General features: G+C 33.0%; 2 protein-coding genes across 3 annotated transcripts; both read left to right on the top strand.

Moving 5' to 3' along the window:
• The first annotated feature begins 3,270 nt into the window (after positions 1 to 3,270).
• On the top strand, positions 3,271 to 7,181 carry LOC142617611 (ubiquitin C-terminal hydrolase 22). 2 transcript variants are annotated; one of them, XM_075790526.1, is made up of 3 exons: positions 3,274 to 4,441; positions 5,134 to 5,252; positions 5,886 to 7,181. In XM_075790526.1, the coding sequence occupies exons 1-3, from the start codon at positions 3,669 to 3,671 to the stop codon at positions 6,677 to 6,679; spliced, it is 1,686 nt and encodes a 561-aa protein (XP_075646641.1). In that variant the 5' UTR covers positions 3,274 to 3,668; the 3' UTR covers positions 6,680 to 7,181. The 2 variants fall into 2 exon arrangements, with proteins under 2 accessions (XP_075646649.1, XP_075646641.1); XM_075790534.1 differs by lacking the exon at positions 5,134 to 5,252 and having other exon boundaries at positions 3,271 to 4,401.
• Positions 7,182 to 11,788: 4,607 nt separating this feature from the next.
• LOC142621902 (transcription elongation factor TFIIS-like) lies at positions 11,789 to 12,499 on the top strand. Its single transcript, XM_075795278.1, has 2 exons — positions 11,789 to 11,878; positions 11,939 to 12,499. The coding sequence occupies exons 1-2, from the start codon at positions 11,789 to 11,791 to the stop codon at positions 12,497 to 12,499; spliced, it is 651 nt and encodes a 216-aa protein (XP_075651393.1).
• The last annotated feature ends 11,574 nt before the right edge of the window (positions 12,500 to 24,073 follow it).

Genomic DNA, 24,073 nt, shown 5'->3' on the forward strand with positions numbered 1-24,073 from the left:
ATAAGAGAAGGTAACATAATCTTGACTAAAACCATCTCAGGTAATTAAATATAAAAAATAAAATAAAACAAACAAACAAACAAGATTTTTATTAATTTTTTTTTTAGATAGGTAGATGATAAAAGAGAAGAAAAGGTAGAATTTGAACCATAGATATGAGACATTACAAACAATGCTATTACCATTGAGCATTGGAGTAACATTTGAACCTTGTTATTTTGTTTTTGTAAACTATATATTAAGTATTAGCATTGATATATCATGTTAAATATGCTGATAGATAGATACAAAAGCAGAAGCAATGGTTTAGCCAAATGGATTTTTAATATATAAGAATGTAGTACAAATTCTGTAATATAATGATCCATAATTAAAATGGATATACAGAATAAGCTAAACCTTAAACTAATAGACTTTTAGTTTAAGTAGAAGACTTGGCTTGTACACATAGTAAGATTAAGTTTGAACCTATGTTATTGGACTAATATATTTTTAACACAAACCAATTTCATACATACAAATTATTTATTACTAGATTATCACTTTTACGGTTTTACCTCAAACTTGATTAAGCCTAACATATTTCATTCTTGCAAACCATTTTTTTACAAATATTATTTTCTAAGCCCAGTCGATTCACTTTTGTAAACCCAATATATATATATCATTTTATCACTATATTATCACCACCAGATTATCGCTTGAACCTCGAACGTGTTTAATGCTTAACGTATTTTGTTTATGCAATCCAATTGTATACAAATCATTTTATTTCTTGTCTAATAAACAGTCTCCTGAATCCAGCTATGCTCATACTTATTGACTTTCACGGAATGTCATATTGCAATAAAATGGAAGGTAGTGCTAGGGTTGAGCATGCCATTATTCAGAACTCAGTGTTTTTCTTTTTCTTTTTTGTTTTCTTTTTCTTTTTTTTCTTATTTATCTACCGTATTCATGGGACGTAGGTCATGAGTCATGACAATGAATGAAAGTCAGCTACAACAAAAGCATTTATACTAATAATTTGCAAGAAAAATTTTTCAACGCTTTTGCTTGCAAGCAACAAGATGCGTAGTTGTTTATCAAAAAAAAGAAGATGCGTAGTTGTGTACTTGTATTATGTATAGGTGTCTAGCTTGCCTTGTCCCGCACCGATAGAAGATTAATATAGAAAACGTTAAAATATAATTTTAAATTTAAATTAAAAATATATATTTACTTGCAAGTTGCAACATTTGTCATGGCTATCAGATTGGCACTGGCTGCTTCTTTATTCAATGTGTTAGACAATTATTTAGTAGTTTTGAAACATGATGATGTAATGCTCATTCTTTTCATATTTATAGTGAATTTTAATATGAATTTAATTAATAGAATTCATTATGAATATAAGAAAAAGAAGCATTACGTTACCATACTAAAAAAATATCTAATAATTATTTTGGCATCTCTCAATGTATAAAGTGCTTGGGGGTCTAAGGAGAAAAAGTTTGAACTGCGAAATTAGCATTATATGTTACAATTATCTCTCCAAAAAAAAAAAATCCTTACAACCCCCGGTATTCTTTACGTTTCCCCACTAGATGAATCATTGAGCCTTTACGTTGCATAATAGGAGATTCCAATTAAGTCATCAATTTGATTAAGTAAACAACAAGGTCCCTTATAATATTATTGAGTTTCTAATGACTAAAAATTAATATTGAAAATGAATATTAGAATAAAAATTAACAATAAGTTTACTAACCAAAAAAAATGATTTTTTCACAAATGTTAATGTCGTATATTGTGATTGATATTAATAAAAAAAAAAGTGATGAAGGTTGTAATAAAGGTTGGAATTGATGGTAGTGGGTAATGAAAAATGATCCATTGACGATGATCAACAAGTACGACTTTTAGTGCGCGGTCCAATAGTCATAGAAACTGGCTAATATTCTACGTTGGGGCTTTCATTCTTGTTAGTTTGTTAGATTCTTTGGGGGGAAAAGTAAAGTCTGACTCTTATTAAGATAAGAATATATAGACCCTCCGATTAACAGCTCAAAATTCGGTAGTTAATATTACGTCGGTACCGATTAAAAGATTTTTTTGATGGTTTCGATTGGCACAATAATTTTTTTTTATTTTAAAAAAACACATTTTAAAATATATTGTTTAAGTTAATCCATTGGATGGATTAATGTATTTAGACTAAATATACTTATATTTGGGTTTATAACATACATATATATATATATATATATATAAAAGAAGCGGTAATCTCCAGAATAATACATATGTATTAACTAGTACCGAAATATTTCATTATTCTAACCGACTAAATTGAAACAACATCTAGTAAGAAATTGATTTTCTTGATCAAAATCACTTATTTGGGCAATTGGCATCCACATTAAGAATTGATCTACCAAAACCGTTATTATTTTTTATGATTTTCCTAATCAATTTAGTGACGGTTCAAATTTCTCACCCAATAAAAAGTAAGGGTATGGTAACTAACAAGAGCACTAAATCATTGATTAAGGTTAGAGTTATATTCATGTTAGTGGATCAAATTCATGTCAAGGCAACAGTATTTGAATACATAGCTCAACTTCAAAGACCTATTTTATAATGGTGTCAAACCCCTCTACCATAATACAACTTGTTTGTTAAATGAGTTGACATTACAACATTGCACAATTCATTTCAACTTGTTTAATAGAAGATCTTTAAAAAAAAAAAAAAAGTGAAAATATGGTTTTTTTTTTTTTGGATAAATGGGTCAGGACTTTAGAATTTTATTTCAAATAAAATTGATATTTATTTATGTGAATAAGGTCATTCCAAGTTGATTGCGGATTAAGTAGGTATCAACTAATTTATTAATCATTGTTAAAGTGTGCTAACCAGTTTTGACACGAACCAATTCAAATAATTGCCACTCCTAATTAAGGTTGAATCTTATAATAAAATTTATTGGCTTTTTATCGGGATTGAAGTCACTTTTAATTTAAAAGCTATCTTTCAATTTTTTTTTTTTTTTGGTTCATTACCAATGTAATTAAACTGTTAATTTTTTATTATTATAATTTGATAATCGGAAGAGAAGGAATTTAAAGGCGGAAGGTTTTCAATGCAAAGAAGTGCCAAACCCGTTTAGCCTCTTAACTACTACTGCACAAGAGTACCTATTATCATACCCCAAAAATTAATGTGCTCACTGTGCAAAGGCAAAGCTTCACGTAAATTTGTTTATTTTATTAATTTTTACAAGGGCTTGACATGAAAAAGTTGGAACTTGGAACCCACAACGAGTCGGCAGCTCAGCCTCACTAAGGAACCTCAAAAGCAGCTTCTTCTTCCCTAAGTCATTCCCAAACAGAGCTTTAAAGCTTTGCTTTTTCTATCTCTCCCTCTCTCATCAAATCAGTAAACAGTAACCCAAAAAACTCCAAACCCATTTCCCTTTGTTCTTCAAAAACTTCCAAATCCAATCTCAGATCCTTTTCTTCTATACATCTTTTTCAATAATTTCGTTGAAAGATAGAATCTTTCTTTTCTTTTTTCAATAACTCCATTATTGTTTTTTATTTTTATTTTTTATTAATATTGGTCTTTGCTTTAACAAATTCTTGTGATTTGCAACAAATCAAAGCCTCTTTCTTTCAATCTCTATCAACATGTCCTCAAGAAACCCTTCATACACAAACCCAAAACCTTGCAAGCATCTTGAAGATTACAAGCTCAGGCATGGCTTGAGTGGCTATAAATCCATACAAAGGCACCTCAAGGCCACTCCACATGGGAGAACAAGTGTTGAGATGCTCAACACAGGGGTTCCCAGATGCAATTCTTGTAATGGGTTTCAAGGTAGACTCTATCTTTGTTTGATTTGCAACTCTGTCTCATGTTTGGACCATACCCTTTTGCATACTCAGTCTGAGGATGGCCATGATTTAGCTGTGGACATCGAAAGGGCTGAGCTTTATTGCTGTGTGTGCTGCGATCAGGTCTATGACCCTGATTTTGATAAGGTTGTAATGTCCAAGCACAACATGGGTGTCCCAAGGGATGATAAGCATGGTGATGAGAGTATTGGAGAGAGATTGGTTAAGAGGAGGAGGTTGGGTTTAGGTGTGGCTGAAGAATTGGTGGATTTGAAGAAATCTAAACAGTTGGTTTCCATGAGGGATCGGAGGGATAAATCTTGTTATCCATTGGGTTTGAGAGGATTGAATAATCTAGGGAGCACTTGTTTCATGAACTCTGTGTTGCAAGCATTGCTACATGCTCCTCCCTTCAGGAATTACTTCTTGAGTGAAGGGCATAATCATGAAGCTTGCCGGAGAAGATCAGGGGATCGGCTATGCTTGTCTTGTGACATTGATGTCGTTTTCTCGGCTGTGTTTTCAGGTGATCGAGCACCGTATAGTCCTGCTCATTTTCTATACAGGTCTGCCATTGCTCTGTATGCCAGTCTTTAATTTTGGCATATCTTGTTATGTGGCATGGTTTTGATGATTGATTTTTATTGAATAGATAAATGTCTTACAGTAGTTCTTTGTAAGAGGATGTATCTGCGAATTGTCTTTTTTGACTGTCTTTTTGGCAAATGTAAGTTTGTGACATTGTTTTGTTGGTTGATTTATTTTGAGCCTCTTGATGTGAATAAAACAATTGGAGATGGCTTGGATGGCTAGATGAGCTACATTTAAAAATGCATAATCTCATTTAATGTTATATAACTAGGATGCTTCAGATAGATTTGAAGTTTGAACAGAACTTGTTTTACACATCATTGTTGCATACTTGCATCACAGGTTCTGTGATTGGAGTTAAATTCTGCACATGAATTTAATTGAAAGCTGCATAGAATCACTTACAATGATATATGTTTTTTATAAGAAATTTTTGGCTCCTAGGAGAGGGGACAGGGAGATTTGAGCTAGTGATCTCCGCTTCATGAGGCGTGGTCCTTAGCTGATACGCCTTGGGAATCGCTGACAATGATTTCATTGGTTTTGTTTGATGGGATCCTGGTTTTGTCTAGATCTTATAGCATATTTCCTCTTATTTTTTTGTCCGATTAAAAAAAAATGGAGATAAACTTGCTCTGATATGTTGAAACTTGGTTTACATTTCAAGTTGGTGGCAGCATTCAGCAAATCTAGCAAGTTATGAGCAGCAGGATGCTCATGAGTTCTTCATATCAGTCTTAGATGGGATCCATGAGAAAGAGGACAAATCAAGGAACCGAAATAGAGGTAATAAAAATAAAATCTGACATCTGGTATGTTTATTTAGGTCCCCATCCCAAAAAAAAAAAAGAGAAAGAAAGTGAGACAAATCTGGTGCTTTTCTGCTTCTTAGTCACATAATGTGTATAGTGTCACAGTGGTTAAAGATGATGCATGATTCTGTCTTATATGCTGAGACACTGTGCATACGGTCATCTTCCTGACAATGTGCAGCTGGGGGACCGTGTGGAAGGACAATGACTAATTGGAGATTCTCTGATTTATTTTTCTACTGCTAATCAGGAAGAATATGGACTTGCAAAATCATTTGCTAGTTTTTGTTGGAGAAGTTCAGAAAATCTGAAAAGCATGTGTTCCTATTGGGCATAGCTCAATAAGAAATGAGTAGAATCGTAGAAAGATGCTGGACCATTATTGTTATTTTCTATTTTTGAATTAACTTAATATTGTTTAGAATAAGTTTGAGAATTTTTTGCAGTATCTTGTGTGTTGGTTCTCAAAGTTTTATGTAGGCAGTAAGCATTCTGTCACACAGTGAAGAGTACAGGTGTAATACACTTAGAAAATGAAGTTTTTTTTTTTTTTTTTCACCTTTCTTAGTATTTATAGTCTTTTAAAAATAATTCTTCTTTTCTACAGATAGTGGAGATTGCCAATGTATTGCTCATAGGGTATTCTCTGGATTGTTGAGATCAGATGTCACCTGCATGACCTGTGGATCCACTTCAACAACTTATGACCCCTGTGTGGACATCTCAGTTGACCTGGACACTAGCAATTTCTCTCCAACAGATACTGTTAACAAGCGTAGCAAACCAAATGAGAACAGCAGTATATCTACTCTTTTGGGTTGTTTGGATTTGTTCACAAGGCAGGAGAAGTTGGGATCAGAACAGAAACTTTTCTGCGAGACCTGTCAAGAAATGCGAGACTCAGTGAAGCAAATGTCAATCAGGAGACTCCCATTGGTCTTGTGTTTGCATATAAAAAGATTTGAGCATTCACCTGTCAGAAAAATGTGGAGAAAAATTGATCGATATTTGCAGTTTCCTTTCTCCTTGGATATGACCCCCTATTTGTCCTCTTCAATTGTCAGAAACAGATTTGGGAATAGAATCTTTTCTGTTGAGGGTGATGAATCAGATATTAATACTGACTTTGAGATTTTTGCAGTGGTTACTCACTCAGGGACACTTGAATCCGGCCATTATGTTACTTATCTGCGCTTGAGAAACCGATGGTACAAATGTGATGATGCTTGGATCACTGAGGTTGATGAGGAGATAGTGAGAGCTTCACAGTGTTATATGATGTTCTATGTGCAGAAAATGCTTTACCAGAAAGCAGATGAGGATTTGAGTTCCCTGCCATTATCCCCACGGAGGGATGCGTATCTTCCAATTGCCAGTTGCTGCGAAAGATTGTTCAAATGAGTATGGGCAGGCAGTTGGCCAAGCATGAAATGGTCTTTTTATATCATTCAAGGCCAGCTAAACAGGAAAGAAGTCCCAGTGAGAACGGGGAAACAAAAAACTTAGTTGATGGGGTGTGCTTTCAGGGTCGAAATCCATTGGCCTGGACGACATATATTTCAATGTTCATCAAGACAAGTCGTGGAAGGCATCCATAAGTTGCACAAGAGGAAGATCAATAATTTGAAACAGAGATCCTCGTATTCCAATCCCTGAAGACCCCTCAATGATTAATTCATGGTCTAAGTTATAAATAGCTGCATGAGAAATTGGATGTGTAGAGGTGAGTGAGGGTACCCCCCACCTCATTACAAGACGTTGCTCAAGATTCTTTTGACTGCAGGTCGGTCATTAGCAATAAATCTGAACTAATGAAGTTCTATTTAGTTTGGATTGCGCTCACTGTTGCTCTTAAAATTTCTAATTGGTCTCATAAATGATTGGCTTTCGATAATTATACGTATAACATGCTCTGTGTGTCTTAAAATCTGGAAAATTTTACTGCCAGGCCCTTGTACCTCATGATGAACTATTATTCTTTTTTTGATAGAGTAAAGAAGATTGATGAAAAACAAGGGTATTAGGAAGGAGGGGTCATTTTCAATTTTCCAGTTTTATTTTTTTGAATGGTTGAATGGTTACAACAATGGGGACGGGCAATTCAAACCACGGTTCTTTTAATAGAGGAGAGTAGGCTATGTAATTGAACTACAGGACACCTGACTCATTTTTCCAGTTTTGATTACTGGATGATGTATGATTAAGGATACACTGACTATTGGAGGAAATGATCTCTACTTACTATTCAAAGCATTTGGGGTTTTCAACTGTATGTGTATGACTTGAAAACAAACTTGACTCAGGCTTTGGTGTAAAATTTTTTTGTGGAAAATGTTTTTCCCAGCGCATGTTGTCTTTTGCTATATGGAATAAAACATTTTTCTAGGTAATCAATCAGAAACACGAAAACTTAAGTATTAAAATCTTCAAAATATTGTTGAGGACGTATCAATAGAAGGTTGAACCCCTTGCTTTAGCAAGACTTCTAGCAATGCACTAAAAAAATAATAATAATAACTCTAAGATTTGAAAATGAACTAGAAGAAAAAACTGATTTTGTCTTAGGTTACCGTACTTGAATTTTTACCTAAAAATCCTTTAAATAGGCCAAAAATCTTATTACAAGTAGAGTTCTCATTTGGAAAAAATCCTTAGATTCTACTCAACCGACTTTTTTGAACCATTAAGTGTTGGAATTTGGATTTTTTATAAACGGCAAAGTTGTAACTCTTTGAGATATCTTTTGGCCCAACTTGAATTATCACAATCTAATATCTTAGAGGTGAAAGTTATGTCCAAAACAGTAAAGTTTGTGCATGCTTAAATCCTAATTTGAGTTTGATTTGTATTTAGTGTGTTTGGAAATAGATTATAAGCTAGTTTTTGGGTTTTTAGCTTTTAGATATAACTTTGTAAAATCTTCTTCTTCTTTTTTTCTTACTTTTTCTCACTTTTTCTAAGTAAAAGCATATTTTAGCAAAAATAAACTAAATAAGATGTTTCCAAACAGACACTTAGTGCAAATTTCCTTTGATTTTTTAGTCCAATTAGGCTTAAATTTAATTGGGTTAGCCTTTATTTAACTTTATTTTTTCCATTGTCAAAATTTAGCCCATTAGCCTTCTTCATTGTGCAAATTGGCTCATACCTTTTCTTGATAAATCTTGCAATAATTAATTCAATTCTCTTAGAAAAAACATATTCATTCATTAAAAAATAATTTTAAACACAAAACTAACTATTTCACATTATTCAAAATCAAATATGGAATGCATGATTTAATACCCAAAAAATAAAGTATTGTATGGTAATACTCTCAAATAATGATACAAATATGCAAAATTAAGCTATTATCACTCATCACATTTATAATGGAGGAGAATTGACCTTCCAAGGGGATTTACTTGTGTAGAGGCATGACAACACAAATTTCTGCACCTGAGACCTACAAAAAAAAAACTTGCATATATGATGGAAGGGGATCCAAGAGCTTATAAACATATGATTAAACTTTTACTTAATCCATGTGGGGACATTAGGATCATAACATCCTCCATTAATTGCAATGACCGACTCACCATGGCCTTGTTCCTTTTAAACATTTGTCAGTTGTCACGACCTCACACTTATTAAACACTTTTACTTTAGTTTAAACTTTAAATTCATTAATGTGTCCTCATTTAATAACACCATTATCAGCAAGTAGACATGGAACTAAGCACGCTACTGCCAAATTAATAATATAAAACTAAAGTTTTCAAAAAAAAAATATAAAACTTTTTTTTTTTTATACTTTATTTACCCTATCTTAATGTATTAGAGGAGAAGAGGAACAAAAAAAAAACCCCTCTAATTGTTCATATTCCATTCATTTCTTGTATAAAGTCCCTGTCATAGTGTTGGTATTTTGAGTTTTTGACTATTACGCAAGAAATGCATGAGTGCTTATAAGGTTCAATGTTACTTATGCATTTAATGCCTTTCTATGCTCATTAATTTTTCTTTTCTTATTAGATACTAGAATAAGTCCAGAATTATCTAGTGGGGGATAGAAGACGAGGAAGGGTGGAAAAGTGAAGGAATAAAAAACTCTTTTATTTGGTTGAGTATAAAAGTTAGATAGTGTAGTTTATATAAATTTATTCTCATACTCCTATTACAAAAAATAAAAACATTTTTTTAATAGTTTATCTCCATAATTCTATCCAAATTGGGGGATTAATATTTGGTGGCCCGGAGAAAAAATAACTGGGCCCCACCAAAATCTCCCTCCACTTTTCCCCTCCAACCAAGCAACTAAAAAAAAAAAAAAGTTCTCCCCTATTGTCTCCTTTATCCCTTCCAAAATCACTCCAACTAAACTCACTCCCAGTGATTTCAATCTAGGGGTGGGGTGATTATGCAATGTTTGGCCCAAGTTGACTCAGTTCAAAGTTCAAGGTTTACTACATTAACCACTTATTTCTCTTGCAACTAGGGCCCCAAAAAAATTCAAACAAACAAACAAAAGAAAAAAAAATCCATTTTTCATTTTCAAACTTAGCCCCAATTTTTTTATTTTTTAGTTAACATATTTGACTTTCACCTTTTTAATTTTTTTCCCATTTTTACTTTATGCTTTAAATTTTATTTATTTGACTATCACATTTAAGTGTAATTGTAATTTCTCTTGCAGCCATAGTTATTAAAACCCAACTTGGCCCAATCCGTTGGACCTATAACTTGGTGAAGCAATACCTAAGCCGGTCTAGTTGTTTGATCGGATAACTAATGAAATTGGCCGGTTAAAAGTAAGATCCAACTATTTTTTCGCAACTCATGCAATCAAAATGAGTTATTGCGACCCATTTGGTTTTGTAGTTTTGAATAAAATTTCCTTTTTGGGTTCATTGCAATATTGTTGTCTGAATTTAGAGCTTAATAAAAACAAAAGAGTTCTTATAAGGTTGATGCTTGACTTTCAACAAAGATGTAGCTTCAACTTTCTAATCAGTTTGTAATTTATGAGATTAGAGTAACGTTTGAGATATACTATATGCATTGAACGTAACTTTAGAGTTTGAGATATACTTTTTGTAAGTGCACAATTGCACCTGGACCCAAAAAAAATTATGGACTCAGCCCAATGAGCCTTAAACAATGAAATTTGTAGAGCGTGGGCTTGAAATCTAGACTAAAGGTACTGAGAACTTGATAACAGGCTTTGGATTGCAAACACTTGTAAATAATAAATGATAACTGCCGATGGATCTCCTCGAACGTGGGCCGAGGACTACTGCTATATTATTTCTCTTTCTTTCTTTTAAAGATTACAATTCTTAATTTCTTTCTTTGTTACAGACTGCCCCCTTCTCTTTGGCCTTCACCCCCCTTAAATACTTCTTCCCTTAGTGCCTTTGAATAGTGACCAGAAGTTTCAGCTCTACTATTCAGGGGTCACTTCCCCATTAATGCGGCCAGGGAGGTAGATGCAGAGTCTTTAATGTGGAGGTGGCAGCATTTGCTTATGATATTTTTCTAACATCGGTGTATCTAGAAGGTTCAGGGTTTCCCCCTCTTAACCAACAGTCTTTCCAGAGTTCTGCCTTGACCTTCGTAGTGAATCTACGAATCTTCTTAGGTCTGTCCGAGGAGACACTCACCCTCGGATGTGTCCTCGGACCCTCAGCGTATGGGCCGATTCGCAATACTAACAAATTCTTAGCTCAAGAACAGATCGACCCTCCTTGCTAGAGCCCAAGGGCCCAAATACCCGCTTAGGTCCTTTTACTCCCCACACTTTTATTCCTAAAATTTTAAGAAATACTGTATAATATAATAAGATTTATATAGCAAAGCCTTGGCTATAATATTCTTTTATTTTATACTTTCTAGTATTGTTACTTGTGAAACTTTGAGTTTGTATTATGTTAGGTGATTTGTATTTTAGACTTAATTTTAATTAGTGATTAAGGCATGCCATTTTTTTCATATTTAATTTTATGATTCATCAAACTTATTTTCATATTTATTTTAGTTCCCTCAATCTATAACCACTTATTGAACCAGTGATCCAACACTTATTCTTGTTCAGGTTTAATTTAATAATTATGTGGGTCCAAAATCTTCTCCATTTTCAATGGAACAAGTAGAAAATAAATAAATGAAGAAAGAAATATAAATAAAATAAAATAAAATATAAATTGATCCAACCAAACTCCAAACACTAAACAGTTTAGTATATTCCGGAAACACTAATTAGTAATTAGTTGTGACTTGCTAAAACTCAAAACCAAGCAGCTGACAGTCCAACGGCTAGAACCCAATTTAATCACCGCCCTACTCCAAAATCCGATTCCGATTCCAACTCGGAACTCCTACTCCTTGAGGGTCACGGAAACAACAACACAAGCAGTTTTAAATACATATAAGAGTTACTACAACGCTGTACTTCAATTTGGAGAGCAAAGCTTATTTGGGAGAGGAAGAAGGTAGCACTGACCATCAACAATCTTGCTACACGTTGTGACAATGACAGCAAAGACTGAGGTTCTCAAGTTTCGGCTTCCCAAGCCTGAAACAAATGTGGGTATGGCTTTTCTTGATCATCAAGATTCCAAGGTACCCACCATCAACGACAAATCCTAAGGCAAAAACAGAACGACCCCAGTGCCTCTGCAGAACAAAATTAATGATCATCATCACCAAGATTCCAAACCCATCACCAAAACCTCTGGTTACCGTGAGAGGGTTAGGAAACAGTTGCAAGAGGCCTTTTCTAGAGTTTCTTCTGAAACTGATGTGAGCATATCACCAGCAATAGACCCAGTTCAAGTGGCCGTTTCAGTAGAGTCTGCTATGTCTGAAAGGATTGGGTGGTCTAATCCCATCAAGAAGGCTAATTATCAATCCATCTTGTTCAATCTCAAAGACCCAAAGAATCCAGATTTGAGGAGGAAGGTGCTTCTTGGAGAGATCAAGCCTGAGAGTCTTGTAACCATGAGTGCTGAGGAGATGGCCAGTCAGAAAAGGCAGCGAGAGAACATTCAGATACACTTGAAAAGCATGAAAAGATGTATGCATGATGCTGATGAGGAAGAAAAGGCCACCACTGACATGTTCCAGTGCAGCCGGTGTCGCGAGCGCAAGTGTACCTATTACCAAATGCAGACCCGGAGTGCCGATGAACCCATGACAACCTATGTCACTTGTTGCAAATGCAACAAACGTTGGAAGGTCTAACCAGGGCCAGTAGCTTGAATTAACTGATTGTCAAGAGAACGACGGCTACTGTTGGAAGAAATTATTAGCCTAGGAATAGGAATTACTGCCATTTTTTGTCCACATTATTGATTCTTGATGTAACTACATTTACAGTTTTATATGTTAAGATTCTGTCACATATGTAAAGTTTTCATATCATCTTCTGCTACGGTGTTCTAGTTAAATTGTTTGATTCTTTTTTTCTTTTTTTTTCTGGTTGATTAGTAGCATATTTTGTATGTGCTTTAGATATTAACATGTTTCCTGTCTGAGTAATTTTTGCTAAAAGCACATTGTTCTAGTATTCAATTTCTTCTTCTTTTTTAAATTTATAATTTACGGTTTTTTATTTTTGAGTAACTGTTCTTCAGCCATGGATATTTTAAAAAGTGAGCAAATATACATTAATTGTAAATAATTAGTTTACTACATACCATATCGGCTATGCAGATAAATTTATTAACAAGCAGCAAAAGTTTTCTTCTAGAATTGTTAGACGTGCAGCCATGGGCGGAGCTGTTATTGGACTAGGGGGGGGGGGGGGCAATGGCCCCCCCTAATTTTTTTTATAAAAATATTATTATATTAATAGGTACTAAGTTTAACAATTTTGTTCAATAAAATTACACTTTGCCCCCCTTAATAATGCCATTAATTCTTTTGAGAGTAATCTTATAGCCAAAAACGTTTTTACAATGTTTATACAAACTATTAAGGTAAAGAAATTCTTATTAGTTCGTACACTTGCATAACTTTTTATATATCAATAACCACTTATCACATTAGCAATTTGTAAAAATTTTGTAGTTTTAGCATTTTTCACTTTTTAAAGGACATAAAAAATTAATAGATTAAATCTAAAACAAAATATAAAAACTCAAAAAAATTAGCTCAACAATAAAAATTACCAATATAATAAAACTAAAAAAATTAAGTCCAATCAATATATTTTACCTAGAACAAACTACTTGGCCATTTAAAAAAATTTTAACAAAAATCCTTAGTAGTAAAAAAATAGACTCAAGGGTCGAAGCCACCGCACACAGCTAGCAGCAAAGTCGCCCCCCCTAACTCCAAGTCCTGGCTCCGTCCCTGAGCAGAGCTGGAAACAAGTAATGCAAAAGCTCCATTAAAGTCTATAATGACTCGTTCTATAAGATCAAGTATAGTCCACAATGATTCCCTATATATGAATTCTCATTAAGTTTTAATGATAATCAGTTTCAAATGGTCAGTTTTTTTTTTTTTTTTTTGGTTAAAAGTTTCTCGCACATTTTGTATGTGCATTGTTTGCCGAGAGCAATTCCTTTTAGTGAGAATCCTTTAGCCCTGATGTATAAAATTGTGAGCAACCGATCCATATATTGAGTGGCTGTCAATTTGTGCTGGCACAGGATCTCTTGTACCTTTTTTAGCTATATTTTTACGACATGGTTATTAAGAATTCTGTTTTGTATTCAATGATGCTAGCTGCTTCTACAAGCCCTCTTATGGAAACCAACAAATGGTATCTGATATATGGCCAAGTGAATGAGTTTGTATTACATTTAATATAAAGAATTCAGTATTCACCCATATATGAATTCAGTATTCTGAAAATGCCTCATATGGCAGCTCTACCTCACCCAAAGCAAGTTTTGGTTTAACTCTTTTGAGTATATGCCCTCCCTTTGTTATTTGCAACTATCCATTGACAATCACATCAAAATCCCATAATACCAAGCACCAACAAGGAGGAAAAAAATTAGGTCCAACTGGTTTTTCTTGTTGCTTAACACGAAATTTTTAAGAAAATTTTTTTACCAATAAATGTTAATCATTATTAAAATGATAAGTTGTACAAGTTTTAGGGTAATTGGTTAATTTTCAATGACAACTAATTGGGGTCACATTATACAGAGAAGAATTAGCATCACCTGTTTAGTGAGCTTACGATGAAAGTCAACAACGTATTAGACAGAAAAGCTTAGATTATGAAACTCAATATGAGCTTGGAAATTTAAATCTTTGGGACTCCAATCTTTTTGTATCTATGTCCTTTATGGTGGCTTTGTGGCTAATGACTATGGTTCTTCAATGACCAATAACAATTTGCCAAATTCAGAATCAGCATATTTCCTAAACTAAATAGAAAGACAAATTTGGTCAGGAAAATGCCCTCCTTGATTGGTGATGTATCAACTATCATCCAATTTGACAATTAAATTAGTTAAGCTTAAGTTTGCTCATCAGCTTATGTTTACTTGTGCTAAGTGCAAACTATTTGATATATTGTCCTATACCAAGTCATGCATCCAAGCGACCCCATATTTGAACACCGGCTAGATTTGCTTAAATGTAAACATCACAAGGAACTACCCAAAGAACATGACATGCCATATCACTGATATCAAAACGTACAACAAAATGTTAATGCACATAAAATTCTGACATATTGAGTAAAGATGAGCACAGCTCAAGAGTCTTAGATATTACATTTAAAGGGTCATACCTTGTCATTCCAAGTTCCAACCAACATGAGGGGATCGGGTTGTTAGGCTCAGTTTAAAAGTCAGCATGTCACTCGACCCGATCATGTCGAGTTAGGAACTCTCCTACCTATTGGCAACTGAGAACTCAATCAAAGCCAACCACAACTCATTCTCAAGTAAGCAGTCAGATTTTGGTCAAGCAATGAGAATAGTTTTCAAACCCAGACTGAACCACGATGATATCATAATTACTTTAGTAATTAATTTTTTTTTAGAAAGTTTCAACCTATAGCATACGCTCTTGAGAATAGCTTTTTATTATCAGACCAGTAATTATTTTTTTTTAGAAAGTTTCAACCTATGGCATCCGTTCCTAATAATAGCTTTTTATTATCAGACCAAGACACCAATCAGTTTTTTGATCAGACCAAGACACCAATTAGTTTTTTGGTGTAGGGAAAGATTGAACCCCAGATCTCTTATACAACCATCAAAAACTTTACCAGCTGAGCTAACTGGAACCTACACTTTAGTAATTAAATAAATAAATAAATGTATATATATATATGGGGAAAATGAAATGATTTTCAAGCATATTTTTGAAAATTAAATAACAAAGTTTATAAAAATAAAATAATAAAGCGTGAAAAAAAACATTAAAATTTAAAATTTATTTTCAAAGTATAAAAGTAGGAATATGTTTTATATATTCTCTTTTAGAGATGACTAATTAAAATATATAACACAATATGAACGTTAGTTTTTTTTTTTTTTTTATGGGAATGAACGTTAGTTATAATCTATAATAAAAGAAGTAATAAAAGTTTATTTAATTTAGTAGTATGAGATTCTGTTAAGTTTACTTCCAATAGCATAAAGATAGTCTACTGGTTAGAGCTTCAGCCCAAGTTCTAGTCCTGATATTTGCATTTTTATTCTTTCTTTCTTTTTCTTTCTTTTTCCAATCTATCAAAACAAGGTTGGATCGTGATTGAACCCCTACTAGTTCTACCCAAACCATATGATCCAACTGAGGGTCAAGTGGTTCACGAGATTTCTTTGAAATCTTCTACATGACTGAAAAACCAAATTTCAATCCAGTTCCAAGTTAAACTGATCCAACTGGCCAGTTTAGGTCCAACAACCTTGGTGATGAGTAGTGCGATGGTGGCGAGCTCAACATGTTAATGTTAAGAGCTTATTTCTCATTAATTTTTAATGAAAATCTAATTGGCTTTAATATCGAGTTTCAATTTTTTTTTTTTTTTTTTTTTTTGTAAAAGATTTAATTAAGTTCCTAAACTATGTATTTAATTAATATGAATAGCACATTTCTTATGTGCACTAGAAAATTTTCCTACCTAAGTATTGTTTGTTGAAAATAATTCCTTTTAGTTTTAGAGACAATTTCTTAGCCCTGGCTACATAAAATTGTGACCAACTAATACTTTGGTTCACATATTCGGTTTTATAAACTTAAGTTCACAAGATAAATGGGTTTCAATTAACTCAACTGATAAAATCTCTTGTAGTTGAATAATAGATTTGGGATTCGATTTTTGGCTACACCAAAAACCAATTGATGTCTTAGTCTGATGATAAAAAGAAATCATCAGAAGTAAACGTCATAAGTTGAAAGTTGAAACTATCTCTAAAAAATTAAAAATTCATAACATAGTTTAGCATTACCAGTGGATTTCATCCCTTCATGGATTGAGTTTGGTGATCTACATAATTCTTCATAAGTGGGCTTTGTGATCTATATAATTCTTCGTTACTTTTACGAATTGGGCTTTACAACCCATAAGTTTTACCAGACCAATTCAGCTCATGATAATTCTTCATTACTTTATAAATTAGGCTTTACGACCCATAGGTTTCTTTAAATAAATTGGGTTCATGATTCATTTTCTCTTTCTCTTCGTGGATTGGACTCATGATCCTAGTGTCTCACACCTAAAAGCTTTTTATTTACACAAAATGGGTCAATATTAAAGGTCTTTTTGGATACAACTGAAAACTGAAAATTAAAACCGAAAAACACTGTAGCAAAATAATTTTTTAATGTGTGATAAACATTATTCACGCCTAAAATCACTGTTCATTGGCCTAAAATCACTATTCATGACCAATGAACAGTGACATGTGCGTCAAGCAAAAAAAAAAAAAGGCTAAAATGCAGACACATTACGTTTCAGCCCAATCTAAACTCATCCTACGGCAAAACTTAAGTACATGGTCTTTTATGCCAGACAACCAATGAGTTAGCAAATCCTTGAAGCCCACATTATGTATGGGGTAAAATGAATGGGATTTAAAAATATGGACACTCAAGTTCATTTATTTCTCTGTGAGTTGAATGGGTCACAATAAAATTCGAGCTACTCAATTTTTCATATGGCATATCAAAGAAAAAAAGGTTTTAGATAGTTTGATCCTCGCTTTAAAAAAAAAAAATTTTGATGTCTTGATTTTGTAATAAAGAGCAATCATCGTGAGCGAATACTGTATGTTAATATTTTTTTTTTTAAGTGTTGCCTTGTTGGGCAAAAAATTAAGTCACAAATAGCACGTAGTGGTGTTTCTAAGATTATTGGGTCGTGAAGTTCAATACTGTGTATCATTGTATTTTTTTTAAGGCTTTGAGCGCATACGTATGGAGTAATCTGTTAAACGACATTTTTTTTGGGCTTGGAGACCCAATGTCATGAAATTCCGTCCATTATGACTTTTTTTTTTTTTATAAAAGTCCATTACTACTATTGGGTTTGGGCTAAACAAAGTCCCAAAAAGGAACAAGAAAAAAACAGTGAACACATAAATCATTGTTTTTTTTTTTTTTGCTGAATACATAAATCATTGTTTAGTTTCAACTTTCAAGTTGCGGTATTTTTATAATTTTTTTTTTATACAATAATTTGTTTATTAAATCACAGTTTCTAGCCAGTTGCTCCCCAAACGCGAATAACAATACAATATCTTCTTGTTTTTAAAGGAATCATCTCATTTAAAATTGCTCCCCCACTCGTGCAATGCATAAACAAGTTTAACACAATATAATTTTTTTCTCATTTTTTTAATATAAATTTTGATATTATGTTAATATTAATACAGTTTATTGTGATTGTGATTGTCTGTGGATTTTTATTTATATTTTAGAAGAGATTGTATATATAATTATATATGCTAGCATCATTAGGTATCTTTCATGATTGTGTTTGTATATAAAATTATATGTTCATAAAAAAAAACATATAGAATTATATATTAGATTTAAATATAGAATAAAATTAAATGTAATTAAAATTTACATATTATAAATAATTATGCCAGTAATCCGTGCATGCTTTAAAATTTTAACATATATAATATTATATATATATATATATAAGGGACGGACCCACAAAAAAAAAATCCACCATCTAGATATCAGTGAGATTTTTTATGTTTAAAAAAATAGTATCAATGAGATGCCATACAATTTGTCACGTTGTAACTGTACTATTTTAATTGAAAACGTAAATGTAACGCATGATGAATTATTCAAAACTATCCAAGTATTATATTAACAGTAATTTCCAATCTTACCCCCCCAAAAAAAAAGGTCAATACTTTCTCACCTACTAATAATAAGTCATGAATTGAGGATTCCAGTTAGCTATATTTGAATAAGGGATATAAATTATGTACTCGCTTATACAAAAAAAAAAACCAATTAATTAGTATCTTGATTTTTTTTAAAGAGATTTTGAGAAATTTTCACTATGTGTCGTCCGCTCCTAATGATAGTTATTTATCATCAGATCAAGACACTAATCAGTTTTTAGTGTAGACAAAGATTGAACCGCATATCTCTTATACAACTATTAAATACTTTACCAATTGAGTTAACTGGAATCCACATTAATATATTGATCTAATAATAAAGAACCATTATCAATAGCAAACACTGTGGGGACAAGGATCCCACATCTAAGTTAAATGGGTGATTAAGGTTATTTCTGATGACGCACCTTGAACCTCGGGGACAAGCACCAGTTATGTGAAGCGCATAAAGTTAAAATATAAAAAATGAAAGAAAGCAAACTTGGCACGGAATACAAGAAAGATGAAGAAAGAAGGGTGTAGAAGTCATCCCTCCATATTAAATATAAGACAACAACTCCTCTGGCCGCATTAACGGGAAAATGACCATGAATAGTGGTGGCACAGCTAAGAATGTAAGGTAAAGCACTAAAGCTAAAGCTTGCTAGTCTGTTTTGGATGAGACAAGGGTTTTAGGAGTGCAATCTCAGCCCTTCAAGTATAAGATTCAGATGAATTGTAGCTAGATATAAAAACGAGAGGAAGCTCCAAACGCAACGGAGAAAGAGAGAAAAAAAATATATATATATATATATATATATCCATCTGTAAACCAAACCTCGAATTAGACTTGAGGTCCAACACTTGTATTTTTTAACCAGTTCTTAAACTATGAAGTAGTAGAAGAAGCTTTCTCTTTCATTCAGTCTTATATTCCTATGATGTAAACTTTATTTGTTCACGCATTGGATATCATAATTAGATTTGACTTCTTATCTCTAAACAAATTTATTGTGATAAAAAAACAGTAAAGTCTTCATTTAAGCCAACAAGTTGATTAACTGCTTTTTCGTCATTATAGACAGCATATATTAAAAATTATCTAAATAAAATTAAAAAAAAATAAAAAGTAAAAAAAGAAGAAGAAAGAAACAAAGAAGAAAGATGGCATCTTATTACGGTCAAGGCCGGCTCAAGGTATTGTGAGGCCTAAGGCGATTACTTTAAACGAGGTCTATTCTTATACTTTGAATATTAATAGAATATTTATTTAACTTTTGGTTTTTTTTTTTTACTTAAAATCTATTTTTTTTTACTTAAAATCTATTTTTTTTAGAAAAAAAGTACAACTTGAAATGAACTCATCACATTACTCAATGACTATACAACTAAAATAAACACTATTTATTGAATGAAGTAACCAAATACTAAAAAATTATGATTGAAAATTTTAATAAATTTATATAATTGATATCTCTAAATAAAATTTGAGAATAAATTTATTTACTAGTGTAAGATTAATGAGTTCTTTTAACATTTATATGTGTAAGAGATTAAATGATTGATCTATCCAATGAAAACATTTTTCTTTAACTGATTTTTCTTTGATAAAATTTTTTATTTATTTGTGGATATTTATGGCTTAATTAATATTTTTATTGGTAAAAGAATATCTTTATTAATAAAAATTGAGGACTTTTTTTCATTGGGCCTTAGACAGTTGCCCACCTATTGAGCCGGCACTGATTATGGGGATGCTGAGGAAAAATTATTTTTGTTTGTGAGTTTATTTTTGCTTTTGTTTTATCAGAAACTTAACAACCTTAACTGGATAACTTCAACAACTTTCTCGGACAGATTGGACTTTACGTCGTAAGACTCCAAGAAGTGGTGGGTCCTACTAGACTACAAGCAACGTGTTGAATCATCTATTGTGTCAGTTTCTCGGTGGAGGAGTAGCGAGTAGGTGTGTTTTTTCAATAATAATAATAAATTATAATTACAATAATGAGAGGAAAAATTGAAACCCTGGTTGAAGAGATCATTAAAATATGATAAATAATATGTCCACAAATTTTTATAATATTTTTATAATAAATTATAAAAGTATTTACAGTCGAAAATTTTAATTCTACTCTATTTTACCATCTCAAAAAACCACTTTATCATTATACTATACTATTTTACAATACCTCTAGCATCTCCAATTTTATTTTCCTATTCTACTCATTAAAATAATATATCTACACAATAAAATATATTTTTCATTTTTTATTTTTTCCAATTTTCTCCTCCACCTTCCCTCAACCTCTATCACCGCGCCTCCACTGCCCAGTCACCACCACTGCGCCTCCACCATGCCCACCACGCCACCACTGCCCACTACTCACCAAAATCCCACTGGAACAAAAACCCATATTAAAATAAAAAAAAACCATGTCGTGACCCATGCCTACCAAAACGCAAATCCCAGACCTCGCCGACCAAGCATGACACAACAACCCATGGTCAAACACAGCAACCCACCTTTGTCAAACCCATCGGAGCCATCTCCAGCAAACCTAGCCCGCCGATCCAAATATCCACCCACCCAAACTGGTGAAATAGAAAAAGATAAAGATAAAAAAAAAAAACTGCCAACATCACTGCAAAACCCATCACCTTCTTCCACACAACTCCATTCCTTTATCCTCCATTATCCATATCAACCCACCCAGATCAGCGAAACAGGAAAAAAAAAAAACGCCGATTTCCACCACGCCGGACAACAAGCTCCACACCGTCACCCTTAATCACTCATCCCCACCACATCAAACCTATGAGCTCCACCACATCAAACCCATCCGCCACCACATCAAACCCTTGATTCAAGGAAAAATAGAGAGGAAAAAAAGAAAGAAAGGGAAGAGAGGGACGAGAGAGGGGAAGGGATTGAATGAATGAACTAAAAAAGAAAAAAAGCTAGAGAGTGGAGATGAGAGAGAGAGAGAGAGAGAGAGAGAGAGAGAGGAATTGAGAAAGTGAAAATTTGATAAAATATTATTATTATTATTATTTTTTTTTTACAATTGTGCTACATTGCAATTCTAAAGGTGCCTTTAGAATTTCACTATAGCAGTATTGCAAAAAAATTTGCAATACTTGCTTTTTACAAGCCTAGCTGTGGGGGATTTTGGGGCCTTTATTGCTAAACTCATCTTACATTTGACATATCACGCCCAGCTGTGGATGCTCTAAGTGACAGGTTATTATTGGTTGTTATTAGTGTGTTAAAAAAGTAATCTCAGTGCTGAATTTAAATTTGAACCAATAGCAACTAACCACCTGTGATTTGTTATGAAAATATTGTAAAAATGTTGTGGACGTAGCACTTCTCTTAAAATATCCCTGATTCAAAACAATTCTTTGTAGAGTAATAAGTGAATCTTACTTGAGGATGAAATCTCTTGTGTCAAATTATTGGTCTCTTGTTTTTTACCTTTTTTTTTTTCGTGTAGCTTTTCTTGTTTTCTATGAATTTTATTTCATGGAAAAAAAGAAAAAAAACACTACCAACAAATTAATAGGTGTAAGAGTGTTGGGTCATGGACATTGGTCCAATCTTCCTGTGAGTGTTTTTGGACTGAATCTACCAATAATTGTAAGAAAAATGAAAAATATCAATGAGTTTGAGATATCTTTTAACTTGTGTCCAAGATAATTGGATTTTCATTAATGTATGTTATTGTCAATAATAGAATTATTTACTTTTAGTATATATGTATATATTGTGTGTGGGGGGGGGGGGGGGGGGGGGACGAGAATCCGGAATAATAAAAATAGGCCAGCAAGGTTATTTTCGAGGAGCTAAAATTCATAAAATGATCTGGGGTGGGAATCCCACAACTTAGAAAGAGACTAGAGTAGCTTGACTGGTGAGGACTCCGAAGACATACTTCAGACCTCAGAAGGACAAGCACTAGTTGTATGAGGAGGCACATAATTGAGCCATCAAAAAGAAAGAAAATCGACTTAGCACGAAGTGCGAGAAGGATGAAGAAAGAAGGGTATAGAAGTCATCTCCTCCGCATTAAATACAAAACAACCACTTCTTTGACCGCATTAATGAGGAAGTGACCATGAACAGTGATGGCACAGCTAAGAATTCAGTGTAAATCTTACAAGTATGTTCTGGATATGACATAAATCTTAGGAGAGCGATTTTAACCCTCTAGGTGTAGGATCAGGATGCATTGAGGTTGAATATAGAAGGTTGAATATATAAGGCAAGGAAAAACATCTAGAAGAGGGAGGAAAAAGAGAAGAAAAAGAGAGTGATCACTTATCTTTGTAACACCTTCCTCGGAACAGATCCGAGGACCAACACTTGTAATTTTCCAGCATTTGTTTTTGAATGAACACCAATGAGGAATGCATCATTTCTTTCTTAATCTCACGACCTAAGCCTTCTTAATTCTAGTATTGGGTATTCAAACATAGACTTGACTTCCCATCTCTAAATAAATTAATTGTGCTCGCAAGTAGTAAACAAGTTTCCGAATTAGAAGTTTTGTTCTTTCATTTTTTACCCACCACATATATTATTACTAAATTCCAATCTCTCCTCTTGTTGAAAGAAAACATAGATTAATAAAACTCACATTTTTTTTAGGCTTATGCCTTTTTACTAAACCCAAATTTCCTAATAATGGTTGATTTTGATTTCATATTTTATAAATGAGACGTAATTGGAATTTATAATAATTGTTCCAAGATAATTGCACTCTATCATTATACCAAGATATTAATTGATTTTTAATATATGCCAAAATTCAAACCAAGCCTTTTATTTTACTACAAGTAAATTTACCAATTAAACTACTTATATAACTCGTGAAAATCATGTTATATTATATATGTGAGACGAAGTAGGAGCAGCTACATTCATTATCATTTGGGATTTGGATCTTGTGCCAAGCAATTACTATATTGGTGTGGGATGTAAAACTTAGAAGGTGAAAAAGGAAAAAAAAAAAAACTAATTTTTTTTATATGACTGCTAATATTAAAACTGATATATATATTTTTTACTTTTGATTTCAACCATTTTTTTTTTTTTTTGGTTAGAAGGATGGATATATTAACACAGCAAAAAAATTATACACTGGCCATAGAGGCCAAAGTATTGGCAACATGCCTAAAATAGTACAGTCCGTTTTGATATGAATCTAACAATACATTCAGATCAACAGAGGGGGGAAGATCAAACACTACAAAATTTTCCCTCATTGCACAACCCCTTTTGGCCAAAAAATTAGCGCATTGATTTGCCTCTCTAAAAACATACCTCATCTGGACCTGCACCAACTTGCCTATGAGGGACTTGCAATCATTCAGTAGAGGGGTGTAAGCACGGTTTGGACAGTCAGCACCATTAAGTAACTCCACAATCACCTTGGCATCAAGTTCCACCTCTAGCTGGTTTATGCCCATTTGAATAGCTAACATTAAACCATCC

The sequence above is a fragment of the Castanea sativa genome, chromosome 1 (assembly GCF_040712315.1).
Source record: "Castanea sativa cultivar Marrone di Chiusa Pesio chromosome 1, ASM4071231v1".
In the NCBI taxonomy this organism is placed as follows: Eukaryota; Viridiplantae; Streptophyta; class Magnoliopsida; order Fagales; family Fagaceae; genus Castanea; species Castanea sativa.

Excerpts from the sequence above, each read along its gene's own strand:
- LOC142617611 (XM_075790526.1), top strand. The coding sequence starts at position 3,669 with ATGTCCTCAAGAAACCCTTCATACACAAACCCAAAACCTTGCAAGCAT. Across the intron at positions 4,442-5,133 it reads CCTGCTCATTTTCTATACAG|TTGGTGGCAGCATTCAGCAA; the intron begins GTCTGCCATTGC and ends TTACATTTCAAG. Across the intron at positions 5,253-5,885 it reads ATCAAGGAACCGAAATAGAG|ATAGTGGAGATTGCCAATGT; the intron begins GTAATAAAAATA and ends TCTTTTCTACAG.
- LOC142621902 (XM_075795278.1), top strand. The coding sequence starts at position 11,789 with ATGACAGCAAAGACTGAGGTTCTCAAGTTTCGGCTTCCCAAGCCTGAA. Across the intron at positions 11,879-11,938 it reads TTGATCATCAAGATTCCAAG|AACAAAATTAATGATCATCA; the intron begins GTACCCACCATC and ends GTGCCTCTGCAG.